Source organism: Larimichthys crocea, chromosome I (genome assembly GCF_000972845.2).
Source record: "Larimichthys crocea isolate SSNF chromosome I, L_crocea_2.0, whole genome shotgun sequence".
NCBI lineage: Eukaryota > Metazoa > Chordata > Actinopteri > Sciaenidae > Larimichthys > Larimichthys crocea.
Genome location: NC_040011.1, coordinates 1,971,498 through 1,997,354, shown reverse-complemented (window position 1 = coordinate 1,997,354; position 25,857 = coordinate 1,971,498). Strand labels below are relative to the sequence as shown.

General features: G+C 45.3%; 1 protein-coding gene across 2 annotated transcripts; it reads left to right on the top strand.

The window, feature by feature from the left end:
- Positions 1-384: 384 nt before the first annotated feature.
- Positions 385-16,799, top strand: pcdh12 (protocadherin 12). 2 transcript variants are annotated; one of them, XM_019260971.2, is made up of 5 exons: positions 385-3,603; positions 7,408-7,496; positions 9,711-9,862; positions 15,873-16,037; positions 16,129-16,799. In XM_019260971.2, exons 1-5 carry the CDS (start codon positions 736-738, stop codon positions 16,392-16,394), a joined length of 3,540 nt encoding a protein of 1,179 aa, XP_019116516.1. In that variant the 5' UTR covers positions 385-735; the 3' UTR covers positions 16,395-16,799. The 2 variants fall into 2 exon arrangements, with proteins under 2 accessions (XP_019116516.1, XP_019116515.1); XM_019260970.2 differs by having other exon boundaries at positions 7,405-7,496.
- Positions 16,800-25,857: the final 9,058 nt, after the last annotated feature.

Here is a 25,857-nt window from a genome sequence, read left to right as displayed (position 1 = left end):
TGAAGATCATTCGTCACTGCGACGGAGTACAAATAAACATATATATATATACTCATGTGGAGTTTAGTCCCACTGGAATTTAACTCACCACAAATTTTCCAAATGATTTAAGGCCTCAGACTTCAGGTTGTGATGAGTTTACGCAGACTGAAGGGAGGGGGGGGAAAAGCTTTAAGCTTTAAGTGATGGTGGGTGTCATGTTTCTTTAAAAGCACTCCAGAGTTGTGGTGAGTTTCCTCGGAGGGCAGGACGGCCTTTCTTTTGTGTGTGTCGAGTCTGGATATACAATTTGCATATGACCCTCCTCCTCCTCTCTTTGGATTGGCCGGCACTTCACTAGCATGTGGGAAACCCACATCCAAACTTTGTCAGTCGGAGGAAAAGTTTCCTGAGCTGAGGATGGAGTGAGCAGCAGCTGTATGAGTGAGTAACAACAGCAGGCAGACGGAGGCCGGTCGTGTACGAACAGAGAGAGGATGATATCTTAATTGCAGGTTTCTATAACTGTCTCCCGACCAGACTGGAGCTTTAAATCTTTTCTAGGTATTTGCTTTAGAAAAACCAACAGTTTTTCTTCACTGGTTTGGTTGTGGTTGTTTGTTTTTGTTGAGAAGAACTCTGAAATATTTTGAAGAAAAATCCAGACTTGATCGTCATTTTTAAAGAATTTTTGGAGGATTTTTTTCACAAATGTCTGTTTAGCCCTTAGACAGATTATTATTATTTCACTTCATCATGCTGCTGGCTCTGCTTCTGGTTCTGAGCCTCCACTCTGAGGCTCGCTCCTCCGAGCTGTCATCAATCACCATGCAGTACCGGGTTTGGGAGGAGCAGCCTGCGGGAACCCAGGTTGGCCGGCTGGTGGACGACCTCCGGCAAAGGGACGAAGGCGGTCCTTTGGAGGATTTCCAGGTGGTGGAGCATGAAAAAGCTCTTCCCTTCTCCGTCAGCACTCGAGATGGAGTTGTCTCCACCCAGGGCAGGTTGGACAGGGAGGAGCTGTGCCGGGGGTCGGACCTGTGCGAGGTGGCCTTCAGCGTCCTCTACAGGAAGAGTGGCGTTGTGAACTGTCTGCGGGTTCGTGTCGAGGTGATGGACCAGAATGACCACAGTCCCAGCTTCCCCAGCTCCGTCCAGGAAGTGGAGATCTCAGAGACAGCTGGCCTCAGGATGCGAATCCCTTTGGACCGGGCGGTGGATCCTGATGCAGGGCCCAACGGCCTCCAGACCTACTCACTGTCCGTCAACCAACACTTTGCTCTGGATGTGACAGTCGCTCCAGGTGGGACGAAACAGGCGGAGCTGGTGGTGATTAAAGAACTGGACAGGGAGGTTCAGGACTCATTTGACCTCACGCTGGTGGCATGGGATAAAGGGAACCCTCCCAGGTCTGGAAGCACATTAGTCCGTGTTAATATTCAAGACTCAAATGATAACAGCCCAGCGTTTGAGGACAGCACCCCCACGGTGGAGCTACCTGAGGATACAGCCCGTGGGACAACCATCATCAACCTCAAGGCCACTGACCCGGACCAAGGTGCCAACGGAGAGGTGGAGTATTCCCTCAGTAAGCACACACGGTCGGAGGTTCAGAAGTTTTTTTTTGTGGATCCACAAACTGGAGCTGTGAGTCTCAAAGCACAACTGGACTATGAGCTTCAAGCCTCTTATGAAGTGATCGTACAGGCCCGTGATCGTGGGCCCAATGCGATCCCAACGCACTGCAAACTGCATGTCAAGCTCAGAGATGTAAACGATAACGCACCAAGGATACACATGACCTGGACTCCGCCCAACTCACCTGTGGCGACTGTGCTGGAAGGAGCGGCAGAAGACACCTTCCTCGCTCTGGTGATGGTCTCTGATGCCGATTCAGGAGAAAACGGCAAAGTGACAGCACACATTCAGGAAGGATCCGGCCCTTTCCGCCTTAAACGTATCCACGGCGACAATTACATGATTGTCACCAATGGCAGCCTGGATCGAGAGAAGGTAATGGAGTATGACATCACGCTCGTCGCCCAGGATTATGGAGATCCTCCTCTGTCTTGTGTTAAACACCTGCCTGTCCACGTCCTGGACGAGAACGACAACGCCCCTGTGTTCTCTAGCGCCCTCTACAAGGCGTCCTTTCAGGAAAATAACATTGCAGGCTACCACGCTCTCAAAGTTGAAGCCCACGATGTCGACCTGGAGCTCAGCGGACGAGTGTCCTACTTCATACGCAACTTAAACGAAGTGGAAACTAACGCAGAGTCCTTCTCCATCCACCCGACCAGCGGTGTCATAAGCGTCCAGCGTCCTCTGGACTACGAGGAATTCCACAACTTCTCTTTCATCGTGGAGGCCGTCGATCAGGGTCATCCGCCTCTCACCAGCACAGCCACCGTGCAAATTGACATTCAGGATGTGAACGACAACAGCCCAGTCATCAAGGAGCCAAAACCAAGGAAGGGCGTGGCTTCTCTGAGCGTACCTGTCAACGCAGACAAAGGGGAGATTGTGACCGAACTGGGGAATGACATGGAAGAGGAATCCACCACTTTGCTGATCAATCACTCAGCGAGAGAGGGACTTGTTGGATTCCTTGCATCCACCATCAAGGCCGAAGACCCAGACTCTGGGCTGAGTGGACAACTCAGCTATCTCATCACTGACGGCAACCCTAGTGGATTGTTCTGGTTGGACCAGGCTACAGGCCAGTTGTTTGTTAACACCACCAACGCCACTGAGCTAATTGGGAAAACCTTTAAGGTGAACATTGCTGTGTCCGACATGGGCAGTCCCAGCCTGACCACCGAGGCGACTCTGGAGGTGACGTTTATCAATCTCAAAGACCATCTGAAGAACTCGTCACCTGGCAACCGTGGACAGCTCAGCTTCACCATGATGATGGCGATCTGCCTGGGCGCCACTTGCCTGCTGCTTCTGTTGGCCGTCGCTTTGGTGACGACGTTCTGCCGCCCGGAGAAACGAGACAACCGGGCTTACAACTGCAGACAGGCCGAATCCACGTACACCCGCCACCCACGGCGTCCACAGAAGAACATAAGGAAATCTGACATCCAGCTGATTCCCGTCATCAGAGGGCGAAAGGAGGAGCCTCCTGAGGATGATAGTGAAGAACAGCCACTGGCTCCATCTCCAATGATGTCAGAGGATCAACAAACTGAGAGACAGTACACCTTAACGCCATCAGTCATGAATACAAGCTTCCATTCCCAAGGCTACCCAGAAGGGGATGCCACTCAACCCGTCACACACTACAGCAGAACGCTTCGGAAACCCGGAAACATCGAATTTGACGGCGCTTTGCCTCTGACGCCCGCCACGTCGTACCGGACTCTTCGGAAAGCCAGGAACCCTTCGTCGTCCTCTTCGGCCTCACATTCGAGCACCTTGAAGCGTCAGCCACGCACCAAAGGGGAAGAAGCAGAACCGCTGTGTTCAGCATCCCAGGCGACTCTCCGGAGGCCGAAAACCTCGGAGGGCCGAGGTGGACGTGACGCAGAACATCGGCAGATGCTTCGAAACCTGGTTCGACTGTCCATGGCTGCGTTTGGAGACTCCATCGAGCTTTCCTCTGCTTCCCCAGAAGTTCAGGTGAGTTGCTGTTTATCTACTTTTTTTTCTTAAAGAACGGTTTCAAATGCAAAGCATGCTTCAAACAAGTTCTGAAGTTGTTCTCGAGGCAGAAAACGACTTCACTGCCAGTTGATTTGAGGAATATCTCCATTTATAATTGCATTAATTATTTAACTGAACCTCCATGATGGTTTTTTAATGTCTCCTTATTTACATTCTCCACTATATCTTAAGCATTAAGGCTAATGTGCACCGCTGCTGGCTCTCATTTAAAAGTAATTTAGCTCCATCTTAAACGTGTGATCACACATTCATTTCAACATGTGCTTACAGTTAGTGTTGGAGTAATTAAGTATCCCCCCCTGCAGGCTTCGAGATTAATCTGAAGTGAAGTCCATTAGAGAGTAAGAGCCCACCAGCAACACACGTTTTCCCAGCAGCCTCTCTGCTTTTTCAGCCTCCTGTATGATGACTTACTCAGACAGCCTGGAGGCTGGAGTCGGGTGGAGGTGTGTGTGTGTGTGAGGGGGGGTATAACTAGCTGACGGATGACTGTGAAGCCTAAAAGCAGTGAGTTTATTCAGGTGCTCATGTGTCACAGGCAGTAATCCCCCCCGAGAAACTCCGACAGGCCTTTTTACTGAATATCACGTATCAGATTCATATTGAAACCAGGACAGGAGGAGGTGGAGGAGGTGGAGGGTGAACTCCACTCGTGCTCTGTAGGATGGGGGGTCCGAGGAGGGGAGTGAGGCCAGCTAAAGAAAGCTGTGATGTGTTTGTAGTGTAAACTAACACCGCTCTGACATGCTTGCTCTGTCACTTACAAATGACCCAAAAAAAAAAATCACTTTTACCGAGCCGCTGCCGGAGGAAAGAAAAACAGCTCAGGCTAAAAACAGCAACTCAGAGAGAGAGAGAGAGAGAGCGGGATACGAAAGCAAGAGCCTGTGAGCCGCGAACACAGATTCAACCATCAGAGGACGGCACCGAGAGTTTGTGGTCTAAAGATTTTACCTGTGCGATATCGGCATGAGCTGTACTACATATTTCATGTACTGATGGATGTGATGCATATTTAGATTTGCCTCGTTTACTTGTTTGGAATCATCACTGAATTTCAGTCAGCTTAAAACTTTGAGGCAGCACGGACGCTCACTTTTTTAAAGCTGAAACAAAGAGTTTCTTTTTACAGTGCATGGGTTCGCACTGCCCTACAACACGCTGTAGTTTATTTTGAGTCAATCCCACAAACAACATACACTCAATATGTATTAATACACAACAGAAAAATGCAGCTCACTTGAGTAAGCTAAAAACTACATTTTATCTTGTATTACGCTGTGTCCTAATTCAGATACTTCTGTCAGGGTATTACAGTACATAGAAGTGTACTATGTACTAATTTCAGCAGAGTAGTGTTTGTAAATTCAACTTTTGCCAACATGTGACTTCCAAAACATACATATATAAAACATAACATTATGTACTTTCATTTGTATATTGAGGTATTTTACTATTTTACTTTTACAATCCCCAAAACGGCGACCACTGACCGCTATGAGTGCACCATCTGGGTAATAAACGACAGTGTGGATGCACTTATGGACTCAAAATAGGAAATGTAATTGTGGAAGTGCAAACTGAGAGACATCGTTAGTGTCTGAAGGGATGTCGACAAAATCAGGATACTTTTACTGACATGCTTTGTTCAGGTGACGTGTTGAAGTCACAGTGGATTGGTAAAACAAAGAACAAAGAGTATGAAAGTTCAAAGTTCACTTTGAAAGATTAAAATTAAGAATCATGTTTAATAAATATTCAGATCCTTTATGGATCTCAGAACTTCGTCAGTTTTAAGCGCTAGAATCGCCGACACAGACCCGCGTCACCGAGGGCAAAAGTTGCCGCCAACGCCCAGCAGACGGAGAACAAAGAGCTCGTCCAGGTCCGACATCCTCACGTGAATCCATTAGAGAAAGGAAGAGGCCTTTTTACCCAGCATCCCCCTCTCCTCTCCTCTCCTCGCCTAGCCGACCCAGTTGGCGCTCCTCAGGCCTCAGACGTTTCTCTCCTCCCTCGAGGTCGCAGAGGAAGAGGCCTTCTTCTGGACGCCTACGAGGAGGGGATTTACCATTCACCTCCACCTCAACACACACACACACACACACACACACACACACACACTCGTCCATATTGCGGGGCCCATCCTAGAAGGAAACGGGCCAGAGAAGAATAGGCTTTTACGTAGAGGCCATTTCCTGCGGCTGCAGCAGCATGCACGTGCAAAAACACACAAATGTCACGGCTAAAACAAAGTCATATATTAGCATGCGAGCACACACACACACACATTACCTTCACCAGTGTGTGTGTGTGTGTGTGTGTGTGTGTTTCCTCCCTGGTGTGCAGTGTGTATCCGCTGTATAACAGAGCTGTCAGCAGAAAGCTGTGAGCAGTGAGACGGACGCAGCCGCTCGGTTCTCACACTGTAAAAGTCGGACAAAAGAAAAATGTTTGTTCGCTCTCTACCTGAGCGCCGCCGCAATCAGCTGCACTCAGTGTTCACGCAGCTAACACACACACACACACACACACACACACACACACACACACACACACTCTCACTGGTCCAAAGAGTCAGGAGGCGATGCGTCCCAGAGCACCGAGCTTCAATCTGACTTTAGGTTGAACCAAATCCAACTACCAATCTGTTCACATGAAGGTGACACCTACGGAAGCCCTAAAGAGTCATACATACATACATACATTTTAATTCCACCTGTGATAACGAGATAATTAATTCAAGATCTGGAGAAAACAAAACGATAGTCTATAGTGTATTAAATCATTGCAGGAAACATCATTTAGTGTAGCGATGTCAGAGCAGCAGGAGAACATGGATCATCACGTATCTCTTCAATCAGGCCTGACACAGCTGAAACAGCTTCATGCCTTGCTGTAGATAATGTAAACATTAGCACGGCTTCAGCTTTATCGGAGGCGCCTGATGTCGTCATAAATACCCTGAAGATCTAAACTGACTATCTGGATTTTCAAACTCAGTGACTGTTTGAAATGTTTGGAGACAAAACAAGAACAAATACAAAATAAAACAAAATACAAAAAACTGAAGCTGTCTCCTGCTGCTCTGACACTAAATGATGTTTCCTGCAATGATTTAAGACACTAGACTACCGTTTTGTTTTCTCCAGATCTCAGATTAATTATCTCGTTATCACAGGAAAACTGTGTGTATGTATGTATGTATGTATGTATGACCCTTTAGGGCTTCTGTAAACACCAAATCCCTGTTTTCCATTTATAAGAATATTACCCCAGCCCCGGACTCTCGAACATCCCAGCTCTGAACTCTTTACCCCGTCATAAGGAACATCGACTCACTCTCACAATTCAAGTCCACACTGTTTAAAATCTGATCCTTTTCCCTCTGAATCAATTGCATTGTCCCATTTTAACCTGTTTTAATGCTGTATTCTTGTAGTTTGATACTTTTATGGTTTGTTTTGTTTGTTTCTGTTATTTACTGTCTACCTTTATTTATTGTACGGTGTCCTTGGGTGACAGAAAGGCGCCCATAATAATATTGCTGGCTTGCGCGGCTCCTGTTCTAGCACAACACCAGCTCTGCTTCCCTGTATTCCCGAGCTGAACGCTTCCAAAACACCCGTTGGTGGCACAACCCTCTGAGCTCAGACAACCTGTTTAGATTTTGGCGATGTTGGTGGTTTCAGATCAGCTGATCGTTATTCTATCCTCTCTCCCTCCTCTTCCTCCTCTTCCTCCTCCTCTCTGCAGCAGATCTCCCAGCTCCTCTCTCTCCTCCGGCAGGGTCAGCTGCAGCCGAGGCCAAACTTCAGAGGCAACAAATACTCTCATCGCAACGGCAGGTCAGTCCTCCACCTTGATATAAATCCCTCCACCTGTCATCCTCTGAAGAAACCACAAGAAAGTTTCTTTTTGTTCATGAACTCACCCCAAACTGACAGAGTTAGTTTTATTAACGTGGAAACAGACTCGGTTTGTTTGTTTGTGAGTGCGTGAGAACGTCACTTTGAATGTTTAGGTATGAAGTTAACATCAGGGTGGGAAAGTATGAATTTTGTAAATGATGTGTAATTTTCAAAAGTCATTTTTCATCCCACTGTGACTTCATGTAACGTGGTGAGCCGCCCTCACACCGTCTGTCTCTGCCATGTGGTTTTCAGTCTAACACGACGGAGACGGCGGCTTCAGTCTGCGGCTGTTTGTGGTTTTCCTCCTCGTGATGTTGTTTTCTAGTCGATGTGACGCCACATGAAATCAGCTTTTCTTACAGATGATGCTCATTTTAAAGTCTGTGTCGCGCCCTCGACCTGCGTTTGTTGAGTGTTTTGGCGGTAACGGAGCAGTGGGTCTCTCCTTCTGCTTCAAACTTCAAACAGACGTGAAACCCTGCAGGATTCTGATCCTGATGTCGCTTCGTTCCCTCCTCTCTTCATCAGCGGCGGTTTGTTTCAGAGCCAGCTGGCTGCAGGTTGCAGACTGTGATCACTGCTGCGCTCTCTGATCAAACCGAGCTGCCTCTGATGCACATTAAAGGGGGAATGCACCTATTTTAAGAACTCGCAGATGTTCTTCAGAGAGTTCAGGAAAGTTTGTCGGATCTCTGCAGACGGTTTTATCAACCGAGCAGCCAGTGGAGCGTGAAGGCTCGAGGCTGCAGATTCAAACAGATTCGATGGTTGAACTCATTTTTAACGTGAGGATTTCTAAATACACGGCAGCTCCTTGAACAGCAAACAACTCTCACCAACCACGAAGAGTCAGTCCCAGACTCTCCATCAACGTCCTCTTCACTCTCTCCTCCTCTGCCATTAAATCCATAGAGGCTGCAGAGCATGGTTACATTGTCCTCTTGCCCAGCTCCTGTTCTGGCACGACTCCGGCTCTGCACCCCATCAGCATTCCCTGTAAACCTCTTCTTCTCCTTCTTCTTCTTCTTCTCGGTGGTCCTGTGGTACCAACACTAACACTCCTCCTGGAGCTCTGAGCTCACAGTCCCAGCTACCAAACTGAGCTGACATTATCTAACATCAACATGATTTAACAGACGTCAGTTCATGGGATTATCCTCAGACTGACTCGTGTGTTTAATCATCAGAGTTAAAAACATGGAGCAGGCTTCTGATTGGTCGACTGTTCCCAGCTCGCTCTTCGTTTGTGACCGACTGACCTGCTGCGACTGAAATAACAGCAACAGACAAACAGGACACGAAGTCCAACACTCAGTGTCACAGGAAGTGTGTCTCATAACCCCCAAAGTATTCCAGTGTGTGTGTGTGTGTGTGTGTGTGTGTGTAAAGGCAGGTTACAGCAGCTCCGTCTGAATGATTCAGAGCCTCTGACAGGAAGTAGCTACCTCAGCGTCACCGTGGCGATGAGATCAGATCACCTTGATACATAAAGGGTGCCGTGTCATCGCAGGAGTCACCTTATTAAAGGCTCGTGTGTGTGTGTGTGTGTGTGTGTGTTCGCGTTTTGTTCTTAAACGCACCATGAGGTAACTGAACACTCCTCGCCTCACTGCCTGATATGGTTTTAATCTGCAGCAGCTCGTGTGAGTGATTCACCTTTATCTGACTGACTGGCACTTCCTGCCTGGGCCTGCCTGCAGCTACACACACCTGTAAACCTGTAGTGTGTGTGTGTGTGTGTGTGTGTGTGTGTGTGTTATCAATGGATTTGTCTCATAAACTCTCAGGGCGTTTTATCTCACTCCAGCAGACCTCTCTCTGTCTCATATTGATGTTTGACTCTGTCGGGTTCGGGTTCTGTCGGCTGTCTGTCAGGATTGATGCTCTCTGTTTGTCTGCGGTTTAAAAAAAACAAACTGTGACAAGATTATAGAAGTTCTGTGTGTGTGTGTGTGTGTGTGTGTGTGTAATATTTTTAAAAAATCTTGAAACTTCACTGTTCAGATGGGAAAACACTCGAGACACACAGAGCGCAGACCAAAGATTCATGGAGACATTGAGGATGTGTGTATTAGATGAAGGTGTCTTTATTTTGTGTTATTTGACAGTGTGTGCATGTGTGTGTGTGTGTGTGTGTGTTGTGTGCAGATACGGCGGCCAGGACTGTTCTGATTGGCAGAGCACCAAAGACAGTGGACACGGTGAGAGCGAGGCCGGAGACGTGGACTGGGAACCGGGAAGAGACTCGCCCATAGACCCACAGCTGGAAGAGGGACTCAACAACCTGCTCAACAACGCCGGTACACACACACACACACACACACACACACACACACACACACAGGTGATGCTCACGGAGGGTATAAGCTTATTACACTGCATCAGTACTGTCGTTTAATCAGTCAAACCTCAGCACTCAGAGTTCTGCACCGGTCACATTTGAAGCCCGGCCTATAATAACTTTTAAAGTAGAGTAAGTAAATCCAAACTTTAGGTACATTCTGAGTATTTACAGGTCGTCTCTTTCTTTTACGTTCATCCTCTGACCCTCGGGCGGGTGGTGCTGAAGGAGGCAGCACCGGCACCGTGTGGCCTCAGCAGAGGTGGAGGAAGTAGCTGCAGGATGTCGAGCTCGAGGCCTCGTTACTGTGACAGATTTATCCATTCGGCTTCAGTAATTATTCAACTAGTAACTAGCCTAGATTTAGTCAACAGTAACTTTTTATTACATATCAATGCTTGAAAATTACTAAATATAATTTTTGTTGATTAATTATTTTGGTGAAACTTTATGACAAAAATTGGCGGACCCCGTAAGGGTCGCGGACCCCTGGTTGAAGACCCCTGGTCTACATATTACTCCATGACTCTCCAAATCTGTTAATACTTTATTACTTTTATTCTTATTACTGTCTGCTGTTGGTGGTGTTTTACATTAAACTGACTCTAACGAGTCGTTTTAATCGTCTCGTAGTGTTGGTCGATTTTCCAGCATGAAAACAAAGAAACAAACAAACGCGTCTATCAGTGGCTTCAATCTTACAAACACAGTTGTAGTTGGAGTCAGAGACCCTGATGAGTGGAGCGCGTGGGTGGATGTGGATGTATAACCTGCCACTGTGTTATTTCCTGCTTTCTTCCTGTTTTCCTTCAGTTGTCAGTGCGTGTCCATTGTCAGCGAGTGGTTTGTTCTGCAGGAGACTAAACTCAGTGACACCGTTTAGAGTTTCAGAGTTTACAAAGTTTACAGAGTTTACAGTTTACAAAGTTTACAGAGTTTACAGAGTTTACAGTTTACAAAGTTTACAGAGTTTACAGTTGACAAAGTTTACAGAGTTTACAGAGTTTACAGATTACAAAGTTTACAGAGTTTACAGTTTACAGAGTTTACAGTTTACAAAGTTTACAAAGTTTACAGAGTTTTCAGTTTACAAAGTTTACAGAGTTTATAGTTTACAGAGTTTACAAAGTTTACAGAGTTTACAGAGTTCACAGTTTACAGAGTTTACAGTTTTCAAAGAAGCACAGCAAAGACAAACGTTGTCTGTCCAACCATTTGTGATTTAAGCTGTCTCTAACAGTATCTGCTGATAACCCACATGAACACTAAAGAGTCTCTATGAGTCCACGCCACGAGTGTTCATTTAACTCGTTGTGGAGTTCATATTTAATTTGCACGACTTTGTGCACGTAACTTGACAACAACAGCAACTTTAATCTTCTTCTGCTGACGGGAACTCTTCAAGTGTCGATACAGTCACAGAGTCAGATATGACGGATTTGACTCTATGAGAGTATAATTTACTCTAACTCTTCTGAATTTGCTGTGTAGAGTGTCTGTCAGTATATCGACTATTTGTGATCTAAGCTGCCTCCACACGACGTTCAGCATCAGGTTGGGTGACTAATTACTCTGATATTAGTCTGTTAGTATGTTATTATCATAATGTACTGAGTAAAGTCAGACTGTGAGGTATGAGTCGGACCAGTGGATCTGCTCGACTGTCCTCGTTATCATTTTAATTACTGAACCATGACTTCCATCTTTTTAATAAGTTATAGCTCCCGAACATCAAACACACTTCACGCTTATTTATCTGGAAATTCCACAGCGGTGTGTAGGCCGGCACTTGGCTTGTACAATGTCCGAGTGTGTGTGTGTGTGTGTGTGTGTGTGTGTTAAACACTTTCTTCCTGGTATTGTCATTGTCGGAGCCCTGGGGTGAGCAGAGGGGTTTACCGCCCGATGATGACAGAGCGAGCTTCACGAGAGAGAAACAAAAAGAGTGAGTGGGAGTCTGTTGTGTGTGTGTGTGTGTATATATATATGTATGTGTGTGTGTGTGTGTGTGTGTGTGTGTGTGTGTGTGATGCCTGACTCACCTCTCATACCCTGCAGGCTGTACTATCAGTGTAACTCACACCACAGCACTGTGACAGCTCTGTGTGTGTGTGTGTGTGTGTGTGTGTGTGTGTGTGTGTGAGCACATTCCTTACTTTTCTCACCTGTAGCTGCTTCGAGACTGTCACGATGAATCACACAAACACAAACCTGGCCCTTTGTTCGCATCTGAAGATGATGTTACGGGCGTCGAGAGAGCAGAGTGTGTGTGGATCTGTGTGTGTGTGTGTGTGTGTGTGTGTGTGTGTGTGTGTTCTCAGGTTCTCAGTAGTCGTCTGTGGTCTGCGGTGTGTGTTTCAGCGGACTGAAGAAGAAAACAAAACTATAAAATGGTAAAACTCAAAGCAGCACGGTGGTTTTTGTTGTTTCTGAGTTTTTACTGTAAAAACATGCAGCTGACTCGTCGCGGGTTTTTATCGCCGTGCGTTACGCCCGTTTTTGTTGCCCTCTAACAGCAGAAGTGACGCCGTCTGTGACGAGACACAACAGCGTCCCTCAGAAAGAAAGAGTTTCATTGGACGCCCCTGAGTACAGGATGAGTCATCAACATCGATTTGACTGTATGGGTATTTTAAAGGTCCGGTGTGTCAGATTTAAGAGCCTCGATTTACAGAACATTGCAGTAAAATATTAATAACTGTGTTTTCATTAGTTTATTATCGCAAAAATAAGAATAATTCTGTTTTTATGACTTTAGAATCGGCCTTTTATAAGGACAGACATCACGGGTCATTGTGCACTGACAAATTAAACACCAGCTTTATTTTAAACGTTGTTCTCGCAGTCGTTGTTTCTCCTTAATGCTCGAAGGACAGCGTAAACGGTTCGTTCTGTTCCTTTATTACTATGAACACACACTGTAGTTTGTTCTGACTTGGCGCCTCACTTTGTCTGTTTTTTAAAATAAACATGTTTGTGAAGATTTACGTCTTCGGTAGGAGCCAGAGGGCTCTGAGCTGACGGGTTCATTTTGGTGTTTTCATGGGAAATCAGAGAAGAACGTGAGTCTCCTTTAATATTCTAATAAAGGCTCGACTTGATACTGTCAGCTGATATCGAAGCTCTCCTCGTGTTACTACGACAGGACAATAAAATCAAACTGATTCTGCAGATAAAATAAGACGTGAGCTGAGGTCTAAGTTCCAGGTTTAAACTGAGGGAACGATTGGCTGAAACTCGATGCTCTGGTTTGGGAGGATCTGCAGTGAAATGCTGCCGAAACAAAAGGAGGAAAGACGACGGGAGGCGAGGGGAGGGTTAACTCCGGGGGCGGTCTGTGCCACACTGGGTGCATATGTATGTATATGTGTGTGTGTGTTGGTAAGTTAATTCTCTGCATCTGGTCGTGGTTAGATGAAGCAGACCGCAGATCTTAAGTCTGAGCTCAGAGACAAACTTTTGCTCCCGCTGCGTTAATCTGACGGCTCGAGTCGCTCTTTGCTGGCACGTTCATATTAATGAAACATGTTTGGTTCTTTCAGGAGCTTTAACTGAGCCTGTGTCAGCCCGATCATCTAAAGACGAGTCACCAAACCTGGAGAGGAGCATGTGATCCTCAGACCTGACATCTTTTCTCCCTGTTTAAACGTCAAAACTGCAGCAATAAACCAGTAAAATGTGAATTAAAATCTAGTAGGTGAATAAACACAGTGGATAAGAAGTATCAGAGAGGATGCTGAAGATCTGTCTCAGGTCCTTTAGATCCAGAGACCACAGAGGTCCATGGTACCTGAAGGAAGGTTCTGTGGAGGTTCTTGGTCCAGCTGCAGAAGCTCTGAAGGACCTGCTCGTACAGATCTATCTTACCGAATAAGAAGATCTTAAAATCGAGTCTAAAACTAATGCAAAGACTTTGAAATTAGGTTTTTTTATGCTCTCTGCAGCGGGACTACTGACGAAAACCAGACAGAGGTCTGGATGAGTTGTAGCGACCTTCAGTTTTGTTTATGAGACCACACAGAGCGCCCCGAGGGGACAAAAGCAGGAATGAGTTTTCATCTTAGTGACGTTTCTCAGATGATAAAATGATTTTTCATGTGAGTCTTAAAAGAAAAAAAGACTTTTACTTTCATGAAATGTTGAATTGGACTTTTAATTAGCAGAGATTTATTTCTTTACGTCAACGAGGGCCTGAAAATGTCACTCAGCACTTTAAAAACAAACATTATGTTATACATTGTATTATATATAATACTGGTGTATCTCAATAATCAATATTGGCCCTCATAAATCCAGTACGGCTTCGGCTTTAAGTTTGACTTAGAGTAAATAAAGTTAACGTTGGTCTGTGTGTCTTGAATCGGTGAAGACATTTATGGTCAGGGAGAAGTTTCAGTTTGAAGACGACATAAATGACAAGAAGGGTTTGTGCGTAGATCTGATGACCTACTTACCCGTCCAATAATATATGACCACATTAAGGACAATAAACTAAGTGCTGGTTCCAACTGGATCTTGACAGTTTGTGAATTTAAAAGGAAGAACATCAAAGCCTTGAAAGTTTTTGAAAATAGACAGAAACAGACATGAAAGTGCTTGAATTTATAAATGTCACTCATATCTAACCTTGATCTGTGTCTCAGACTGTGCCATGGTGGGTCCTTGAATTTAAGGGAATTTCACAGGCCTGGAAAGTCCTTGAATTTGATTGTACCAGCGTTTGTGCTCGTCATTCATTAAAACAGTTTTCCACATTCATGAACTGGTTCCAGCTCCGTGCTGAGAGCCTCTTTCATGTTTTGTCGGAGATTAAATTAGATCGGATGAAACTTAAATAGCTCTGACGCGTCGATGCGAGCAGATAACATGACAACACGAGCAGGAAGAGCGGGGCGTAAACAGGATGTGATGAGGAGGAGATCAGACGAAATGAGGGTGTTAAACACAAGAAACCGACGCCGGGCTCTCCACATCTTGTCTTACAGTAAATGAATAAATGAAATGAGACGCATAATCATCTTGGATATGCTCGTTTGTGACTCACAGGCTCGGTTTGTGTGTCTTCACTCAGGCACACCCGGTGTTTACGCCTCTGACGGTGCAGGAATGTCAGACTGGAGGCAGCCAAAAGGCCAAGAGAGGTTTTTTGTTTTATTGGCGGTGTGGACGTGAGGTTTCGCCGTGTGCTCGGAGCGCGCTGGACTCTGTGGATGGCAGGAAAAGCCTGCTGACAGCAGCCAGATGAAACCACTGTGTCGTTTCCTTCTTCTCTTCCTGCCTCTTTCACATCCAGAAGTTAGAGAGAAGCCAAAAGTGAAGATTATAAAAAGGTGTATCAGGACGGGGAAAGTGTGGGAGTAGCATGGAAAACAAAGGCAATACATTGTTTTTCTGACTGTCCTGACACCTCTCAGATCTGTATCCTGAGTTCCTGAGCACACAGCCAATAAAATGCACAACCATCGGTCTTAAGGGGCAGCAAGCAATCACATAAACTCCTGATATCATCCCCAAGAGGCAGCAAAGTCCACATGATATAGTTTCTGGGGTTTAAAATGATCCCAGGGTGCTGAAGGAAAGGTTGAATCAAAACCTCTGAGGTGGCATGAACATCGTCACATTGCATGAAAATCTGGTCAGCAGTTGTTGAGATATCTCACCACAAGCATGACCATCGCTGCTAACACCTAGGACGTCAGGTACCAACAACTCTGGTCTTCTGGGTGAATCTGTTGACCCCAACCATCCACCCTCGTTACACATTGCTCTTCACGCTATGTTGCTTGACATAAATGGGTTACACTGGAGTAAATATAAGCCTGGTGTGTCAGCTAAAGTACAAAACATCGGTATTTGACACCCCAGGAATTGGCCAACCTAAAGAAAACCATCAAAGCCTCACACGAGCGTGTTTGACATCTTTGCTTCATAAATGACTTAAATGATTAAAAGTTGATCTCCGTCTGCAGATGACGTCTTCGCCGAGGTCAATGATCCAGCCTGGATGGCCAGACTCTCTCTCCCACTCACCGCCGATTACCACGATAACGTCTTTGTCCCCAACGGGCCTCCGTCACCTGAAAGTGAGCTCCTTCCCAGGGACCCCCTGGACTCCTCATCCTTCTCCACCTTCGGTAAGAAAATAACAGTTTGCTGTCATTTCAATCTTCATAGGACCTTGAAGGATGTTGCTTAATCAATCTTCCAATCATTTTCTCTCCTCAGGTAAAACTCCAGAGAAGGACGGCCCACTGGGCGGAGCCCTCCTGTCCGAGGTCAGCACTCTGTTCGAGATGTTGATGACGCAGAAGGCCGACACCCACCCCGGCCCGCGGCCCGACGTCCTGTACCGACTCTCTGCGGCGTACCGGCGCTCACTGGGACTAGACGGCAACGCCACGACTGCTGCCGCTGGCAACGCACCAAGGAACTCTGGGAGCTCCTCTGAGAAGAGGTCAGGTCTGGCTCCACCCTCAGGACTTTATCAATAAGTCTGTTCGCTGAACACTGGAAAAGACTGGACGCTGAGTGACACAGCTCAGACCGAGAAGTTACAGAAAATGTGTTTAAGTTTCTGTGTTTGGGGAGTTTGTTGTGATTTTAGAGGCATTACATGATAAATATGATTTAATATGATGAGTTCAGGTGTAAATAATGTCACGATAAAGTGTTTTTTGTAGACGTTAAATATAACAGATGTGTCACTTTCAACATTTCTGTGCCAATAAGAAGACTGAAGGCCTGAAGATGCATTCGGCATAACATGAATTCGACTGCTTGGGTCCTTTTTTTAGTCCATTCGCCCAAGCAGTGTGATGCAGATTGGGGATGAAACATTAATAAAATATCCTGGCATCGCTGTCTAGACATGGAGGAGTTGTGGCGTCCCAAACAATTTGACTTCGCCTCAATCGTCGCTACTGCCCTTCCCCCTCCCAACAGTTTCTCTCCGCTAGATGTCAACGCAGCCGCAGAATCTCTCAGTTCCACACTAACCGCATGCCTAGATTCCATTTGGCCCTCTTTCTAGAAGACCAGCCACGCTCCACTCAGCCCCGCCCATGGTTGACTTGATGCCATCGCTCGACGTACAGCACTCCGCGTGCAGAACGGAATGGCACAAATCCAAAACCACGCTGACCTAGAAGCCTCCAATCTCTCCTAGCGTCATTCTCTTCATCTGTCACGACTGCTAAAATGGAATATTACACACAAAAAATCAGCAGCACAACTGACCACACGAACTCTTCTCCCCTTCAAATCGCTGCTCAATCCCCCCACCCCACCTGCCACCACCTCACTGCTGACAGCTTTGCCTCCTTCTTCACAGACAAGGTGGCGATAATCAGCAAACATTTTGTGATCCCCCCGTCACAAACTGTCTCCCCCGAGACAACAGCGCAACTCTCTCCTCGTTCACCCCTCTCTCGGAAGCGAGGTATCCAAACTGATCATAAACAACGACCCACCACCTGCCCACTGGACCCCATCCCCTCTAAACTCTACAGATATCCTCCTACAGTAGTCCACCGATCACATCCGTGATTAATGCCTCACTGTCCTCAGGCGTATTTCCAGCAGCCTTCAAACAGCCGAGTTACGCCATTCTGAAAAAGACCACGCTTAACCCCGCCTCGGTTGAAAATTATCGGCGGTGTCACTGTCCCCTTTCCTCGAAAACCATTGAGAGGGCGGTCTCTAAACAAACTCACTGACTTCCCACCATCACACTACTGACCCAAAGCATCGGGTTTCAGAAGTGGCACTCCACCGAAACAGCCTTACTATCTGTCTCAGAAGCCTTAAAACCGCCAGAGTAGCGGGCAATCATCTGTACTCATCCTTCTCGACTTATCGGGCTGCCTTCGATACAGTCAATCACGACGTACTCCTAACCCACTCGCTAACATGGGCATTACAGGCTCTGCCCACTCCTGGCTCGAGTCCTACCTCGCTGGACTCCTTAATGTGTCTTGGCAAGGTCGTCTGTCATCGACTCATACCTCTCCACGGGGGGTGCCGCAGGGTCGGTGCTGGGTCCCCTTCTGTTGCCATCTACACCACCTCGCTGTCCCAGTTATCCGCTCACACGGCTCTTCTTACCACTGCTATGCCGATGACACCACAGCTATACCTGTCGTTCCAGCCGGACGACACCACGGTCTCTGCACGCATCTCCGCCTGTCTCTCTGATCTGTCAACTTGGATGAAAGACCACCATCTCCAGCTTTAATCTGTCAAAAAACGAACTCCTGGTCTCCCTGCCCAGAGTCAATCTGCCATGACTTCAACCTGAAAATTGTACTGTCACCATTACCCCTAACCATGCTGCTAAAAACCTGGGCGTGGTACTAGATGATCGTCTTTCTCTCTCTGAACACATTTCCTCTGTGCGAGGTCATGTCGCTATGCATTGTACAAATATAGAAAAATCAGACCATACCTGCCCCATATGCCGCTCAGCTCCTGATTCCGGCTACAGTCAGCTCCCGCTCGATTACTGCAATCGCTCTTGGCTGGCCTACCTGCTTGCGCGATCAAACCTTTGCAAATGGTCCAGAATGCCGCAGCGCGACTGGTTTTCAATCAACCTAAAAGTCACATGCCCCCACTCTTCAGCGACCTGCACTGGCTGCCTGTAGCTGCCAGAATTAAACACAAAGCTCTGACGCTAGCCTACAAAACCACCTCAGGATCTGCCCCTGCCTATCTCAGCGCCTTACTAAAGGCTCACGTCCCGACCAGGGCGTTACGCTCCGCTCATACAAACCGTCTAGTTGACCTCGCTCTCGCCAAAGCGAGGTCACTCTAAAACTCTCTTGTGGTCTCCAAATGGTGGAATGACTACCAACGGCTACTAGAACGCAACATCCCTTTCTACCTTTAAAAAAACTTGTAAAAACCTTTCTGTTTCGAGAATGCTCCCTGCCTAACAAAACTAACAAAAACTAACAACTATTCTGTCTCCTTTACACCTTTCTCAGCTTATGTCCTCTCTGTAAGTCGCTTTGGATAAAAGCGTCTGCTAAATGCAATGTAATGTAATGTAATGTAATGACTCTGGACTGACCAACCAACTCGAAAAACAAGACAGCTTCGCCTCAGTCTTCACATCCGACTATGAATCTGTCCATTCTTTCCTTCATGGTTTGTCACGGCCTCACTTCACGTTCTCTGGTCTCATTGCACCCTAAAATACAACAGTGTTGAGAACATATGGCTCATTGACTTCTTCAAGTTAAAGTAGTGTATACATTTCATCATAATCTGGGCAGTAACTCTCACTGTGCTCCGGTTTATGACTCCAGATGTGTTGAAAATGACAGATCCTGTTTAAAAATGGTGCTACAGTACTTTGAATGAGTCAGGAAGCATTGGGATTTTTTAATTAACAGTAAATGAAATAAATCGTGGTGGTGGAAGGAGAAGGAAGAGCCGGAGGAAAGTGAAAGAATAACTGGAAGGAAGAGTGAGATGGATTTAGGTATGAATGTTTACTCAGAAAGACAATCGAGGTGAAGGAAGAACAGGTGATGAAGTGAAAGAAAACAGCAAGTGAAGGTAGAAGTTGACATTAATGGTGAATCTAAAAGTCGGAAATGTGTCCTGGTGTCCACGTGAAGCAGGAGCAGAGCGGATCCAGTGTTGGCTGTCGTGAACTTGGCTATAGTTTTTGTTTCTTTGGCTGGCAGAAAGCGAGCCGGCGACCAGAAGGAAATGTCGCTTTGTCTTTTTGTTTTTCCTCAAAGACTAAACAGACACAAGCTGAATGCAGGGAAGAAACAGTGTTTGTTGACAGTAGAGTTCAGTCCAGACCTCCCATGCTCACCAACGCCGAAATCCACCTCCGGAAAGTCGACTCCTTTAAACTCACTGACACTTTTTCAGGATGATTAACTCTCCATCTGTCTCTTAAGTTATTGGTTTAACTTCCCACAGTTGTTGTATTGATGATGGATGATGAGCAGCACTTTGTACATAATCTTTTGTAAAACATTTTTGTATCAAGAAAACCTTTGTGCAACTTTTTCAATAAAGTGTATCACGTTTAATTTCTCTGTCACGTTTCATGTCGAGGAACTCAGACTGCATCAGGAACATCTAACTTTATGAAGTGTGTGTGTGAAGGAGGCTTGGTGTGTGTGTGTGTGTGTGAACATCTGCACACATCATGGCTCTCGCCTTCTTTCAAACATTTGGCCTCCGCAAAGCAAACTGCTTATTTTGGTATGAAGATTATTTTTTGGTTTGGATGAAGGGTCAACCTCAAAATACATTTTAAAAAGGCAACACACTAACACACTCTCACATGTGACAAAATGTGTGTGTGTGTGTGTGTGTGTGTGTTTCCTTTGTGCAGAGCGCCATCTGACGTTGGAGAGGTGTATTACACCTTCAGCTAAAAACAGCAACAACAGCACCATCTGGTGGCAGCTTCAGGTAGCACAGAGAGGAAAGAAGATACCAGCTGATTTAAGAAAATAAATAAAATGTGACGTTTGACGAGAATAATCAGTCAGACTGACTACAAGGTGATTTTACAGTTTATCATACATCACAGAATCATCTTCACATTCAAAGCATACTTTTTGTCCCAGTTCACACCTGGTGTTACATGATTACAGTAAAAACTTCATGGGTAACTTGTTTCTATGTTTATGAACATACTTTTTTTACTATGACTTTTTGACGATTTTACAATGAGGCCCAAATAATTAAGACTTAGAAACTCAAAGCCTCACAAAACTGAGATTTTTTAAAAGTCCGTCTGTCAGGAACACCGCTGTAATGTGCTTATAAAGAAAGTATGAGTGAAAAATCTACAACACACTGAAGAATTTCAAAAAACAAAAGTAGATTTGTCTTTTTTTTTTTTTTACCTTTTTACCAAAGTCACACCTCAAACAGTACTAGTGAAGAGTTTTTGAATCTCTTTGCCTGACATACATATGAAGCTTTTCAACCAAATATCTCTTTGCCTGACATACATATGAAGCTTTTCAACCAAATATGTGAATAAAATGATGCCCTTTCAATATAAAATGTGTTTTTGCCTCATTTTCCTCAGGCATGCCACTTAGCAAAGCAAAGACCCTCCTGTCCTTCAACAGAAATAGTATTTATGAAGTTATTCTGTCACTCTGCAGTCCACTGATTGGTAGAAAAAGAAACATTTGTCCATTCTTTGACTGCGTATGGAGTCTGCCCAACATCTGTTTTTCGATTGGAAGTGTCTCGGACACATACTGCAAAAAAACACATCTCTGTGTCATAAACAGTTTTGGAGATATTCACAGATATGTAAAACTTTAGACTTTTTAGGCGGAGCAGCCGAATCCGTCCCCAGACGGTGACGTCCTCCCTCTGGTCTTCAGTTTCTAGACTAGCAGTGACCGTCTCACAGCTTAGCAGCGCTTAACTACAGGACACGTCTACACGGCCGAGGGGAGATCTAAATTATTATTATTTTGGGCCACACAGACTTTCTCACATGCACACATACAATAAAACAACAAAGTGCCCTTTAAGACGAGCTAACTACAGGTGAACACAAACTCCAGGATCAGCTGATTGACATCAGCCCCAAAGATCCACAGACAAAAATCAGAAGCTCACACTCTCCAAACAAAAAGAACAGACCTGTCAGTAACAGTGGCAGTTGTAAAATCCAATGTGTTTAATAAAATGTCTTATTTCAGAAACTTAGTGTAAATGTTGTGCCGGTCAGACGCAGAGGTGCTGCAACAAACAATGTGTTTTTACGAAGAAAGAAACTTAATGTTGCATTTAATGCTGAATACACACGAAGGAGCAGGAATGATGAAGACTTTGCTGGAGCAGTTTATTGAATTTTAAAAGGGAGTCCGGTGAGAACGAGGCTGAAACACACATGCAAACACAAAGCCAGTGACTTGAACATTTTACAGACTCAGAGTATACACACCAAATGAAAATCTATTTATTAATTCAGAGGATCAGGCGATGCTTTCAGAGACAAACTAATGTTCGGTAAAGATTTATATTTCCTTGAACGTCCTTTTAATGCATTCAGAACGTTTATTAAACGTCGCTTTATTCTGGAAAGATGCCTCGCAAAAAGAAAAGATGACCTCAAACCACACGAGAGAGACGAGGAAGCTGAAGGCTGATCACAAATGTTCATTCCACTGAAAGAACATCGAGTGTTTCACTTAATATAAACGACTTTCTATACGCTAACGAGGGTCGAGTCTTTAATCCTTATGTATTTAATGTGGTGTCCTGTATGAGAGTAACAGAACCAAATGTGACCAAACCAGCAGGAAGGTAAACCTGACCGTGTGGCGTTTAAGGACTCCAGGTGAGGAGTGGCTGTAGCTGAAGAAGCTCACTCAGTCCATGCCACCAAAGTTTACTGATGACAACGTTTCGCTGCTTCTCCGTCAGGTCAGGATGCTTAAAAAAACAGAAACCCCGCCCATATTTATAAATCGTGTGCACTGATAGGCTGATGAGCAGACAGGTGTGGTTAGAAAAACACATGCCAGTAGACGTTCACAGCAGCCACGCCTAACTTTGAAACGCTGAGATGAATTCATCTGTCTCTGCTCAGGGTGGCCTCAGCGTGTCATCGAGCCACCCTTTAAGGACCGCCCCCAAAATCCTGAGACTGAAAACTGGTGAAAAACTGTTTGAACGATATGTTACTGAGATGTGGAGTTGAAGCATTTTACAACATATTTAGTGTGTTTTGAAAGAAATCGTTACACGGACGTTCGTATAATTACTCACCTTCAACTTTTTCCTTTCTGTCTCGTCTAAATTAAATTATTTCTCGCACAGAAACCTTGGTCTGTCCTCGTGTGTTTTAACTTTTATATTCCTTCTAATAAACTATTATTTCTGTCTCAGCCTCCTGGTGTATCCTGCGGACCTTGAGAAACATTCATCATCGCTTTCTTTTTCAGTCAACTTAGTGCTGAGACTGTGCACACTTCTTCCTTTAGCAGAGTTGAAATCTAACTTTTTTCCTTCTCTGGACGCCTCCGATGAGCTCTGAGCATTTATAACGATCTCGGGCCTGCAGAGGAAATATTAATTTATAAGACAAACTAGTCCAGTTTAGATTTAGTGAGGAGCAAAAAGAGCAAAACAAACACTTTCCTTCCTCCACAGATGGAGAGTAAACAGGTAGCAGCAGCAGCCCAGAGGCAGGAAATAGATCTGGAAGCTGCTAATGCACAGTTTGCTATTAAATGTGCCACCTGTGAGTTACCGAATGTGAGAGAATCCAATAAAAACTCGATTAAAACAACACCAGTATTTTATTTGTAAACCCTTATAATACGAGCCCGGTACAAACTCATTTCTGGCAGAAGTGTTGAGGATGTTTGAGCCGGAGAGGAAATCCCAGGAGGAGGGAAAGTAGATTCACCTGCTGCAGAATAAAAAACACAAGCCGGGCCTCGATGGAAATATGTAAAGAAACTAAATAAACAGAAGCAGACGCACCGAAACAGCGCTCCAACAACAGGTGTTTAATTTTGCTCCAGTCATCTCCGATGATGAAGGAGCTGGAATATCATTTCAGGCCGAGGAAATAAACTGTTGTTTGTATTAAACAGGGAAAAAGATCTTTTGTTTGTGATTCATTTACACTAACACCCGAGTTTTCTGCTCCCTGCTGACGTTATTAGTTATGTTTTATAAGGATTCATGGAGGACTGTGGACACAATGCAGCACCATGAAGTCATGAGGTCTTTATCCAACATTTAGCTTTAGGGGAAAAAAAACTCATGCAAGCAGCGTTATGATGATCTGTAACTTTCACACTTTGAAACAAACTTCCCCTAACTTTATGAAAAGAGAAACAACTGAACTACACAGCATGTTTGCACATGTAGAAGCATGTTTAGAAGAACATGAGCCAGGAAAATGTTTCCTTGCTCAGGTTTGGTCAAAGTCCGGAGGAAACGCATGCAGGACGAACCAAAACAGTGTCACAGCCGCAACGTGACAGACTCGTCTGGTGGAGTTTTCATCCTCAACCTCCCAAAAATAAGTACAAACAAGGGAAGATATACTAAATGTATAAAGTAAGGCTAACTCTGCTTATATATATTTAGGACTCAGGGTCAGAGGAACCTATATCAAGGTTTGAGAAATGGAAACCAAAGATCCAGAGAGGCCATGCCTCTCCAAAGTTAGTCTCTCACAATGGCAGAAATTCTTAAAATTCTCTTCCTTCATTTGTGCTGTGGTATCTAGACGTCAGCAGCAGATCCTTCAAGTCCTGGGAGTTGCGAGGTGGGACCTCCATGAATCGGACTCGCTCGTCCATGCTCGACCGGATTGAGATCTTACTTATGAGTTATGCAGAATTAAGAGCGTGGACGCTTTGATTGACAGGTGGGTGTTATTACAGATGGCTTGTCTGAGCAGCCAGGCCATACTTGTACTTTCCAGGACTGCTGCAGAGCTTCATGTCAGTCTACATGGTTCATTTAAAACATGGATTATGATCAGTGCATCAGAGTTTACACCTTCTTCTTCTGTGCTTTCTTTTTTTAGATGTAATTATGAACAATCTGTCGTACCGTAAATCAGCGATGAGTCACTTTCAGAGTGTGTGTGAACTTTCCTGCTGCTCCACGACGGATTGTCACTTTAGTGACTGAAGTCGAGTCGCTGCAGTTTCCAGATCTCCGTCAGCGGCAGCTCACGAGGAGCCGTGTGTTGAAAATCGTCGTCAGGAAATTAGATCGGAAAGCCTTTAATGACTTTAACGACGAGACTTGTGTCTTCGTTATGTGTTCGGCCCTGATGATCATTTCTTCCAATAAATGCTCAGTTTGCACCTCAAACACAGCTGTGGGTTCTTTCTGCTGTTACACATTAAAAACAAGATGTCATAATATCTGTCTGTACTTTTCTACTGCACATTAATATCAAACTTATATAGACAGCACTCTATACCACCGTGTTTTGTTTTACATAAGTAGAACTTCCACTGCGTTAAACTGCCGGCGGGCTTACCGTAGGCTGCTTCTTTGAGCTTCGTGTTTTGCTGCACACACTCTGCTACATTTCAGGCTCGGGCAGCAGTTATCGATTGTTTTGTCCAAAATTCATGCCAAAAGGTGGACGAAGAGAGAGACCACATAAAAAGTCTTTTAAGGTGGACCTGCCACCTTTAGCTGAAAGTTTACAACCTCAAGTTGTGACCGTGCAGCAGTGCAGAGCAAATAAACTCTTCAGCTGAATGCAGAGTACAGCCGGACAACACTGTGCTTCACACTTTGAGCTCCACCCACACTCCACCTCTTTGGGTCAAAGTCAGGAGCCGCCAGAAGCAGGACGGGCAAGATGGAGGCGACCACACTGAGCTTCAGAAACCTGTGGGGGATGTCACACATGTACGTTACCTGACCATGCATTGCAATCTCCTCACGTCACCCTCGCCTCTCACACACTGCACCTTTAAGGTGTTATGTACGTGGTGCAAGGTTCTTTCAGAGTTTAAAAGGAGTGAAACGAGTCTCAGACACACGTGTTGATTAATCTGCAGAGCTCAGTGTCATCACGCTCGTCTCTTCCACTGTGTTTACCTTCATTAAATCACATGGAGATGACACCAGACTGGAGATGACACCAGACTGCAACAAAATACACACACACACACACACACCTCAGAACGGTCGGTTACTCGTGAATCCTGTGTCGCACCGCCTGCTCTCAAACTTTTAAAAAAGATAATTAGCGGTTCACGTTTTATCTTTGAATTGCTGCTCTATCACGTCTCTACACTGCTACATACACAAGAATGGTGACTGCTGAAGCCTGTGTGATCGGTTATTTACAGTTCTACATGTGCATACACATCAGTGTGTAAAGGTAAGATCTGGTCGTTCTGGTCGAGGTTCAGACACACAGCATGGACACCATGGATGACTCAATGGACTCGAGCTGCTGTT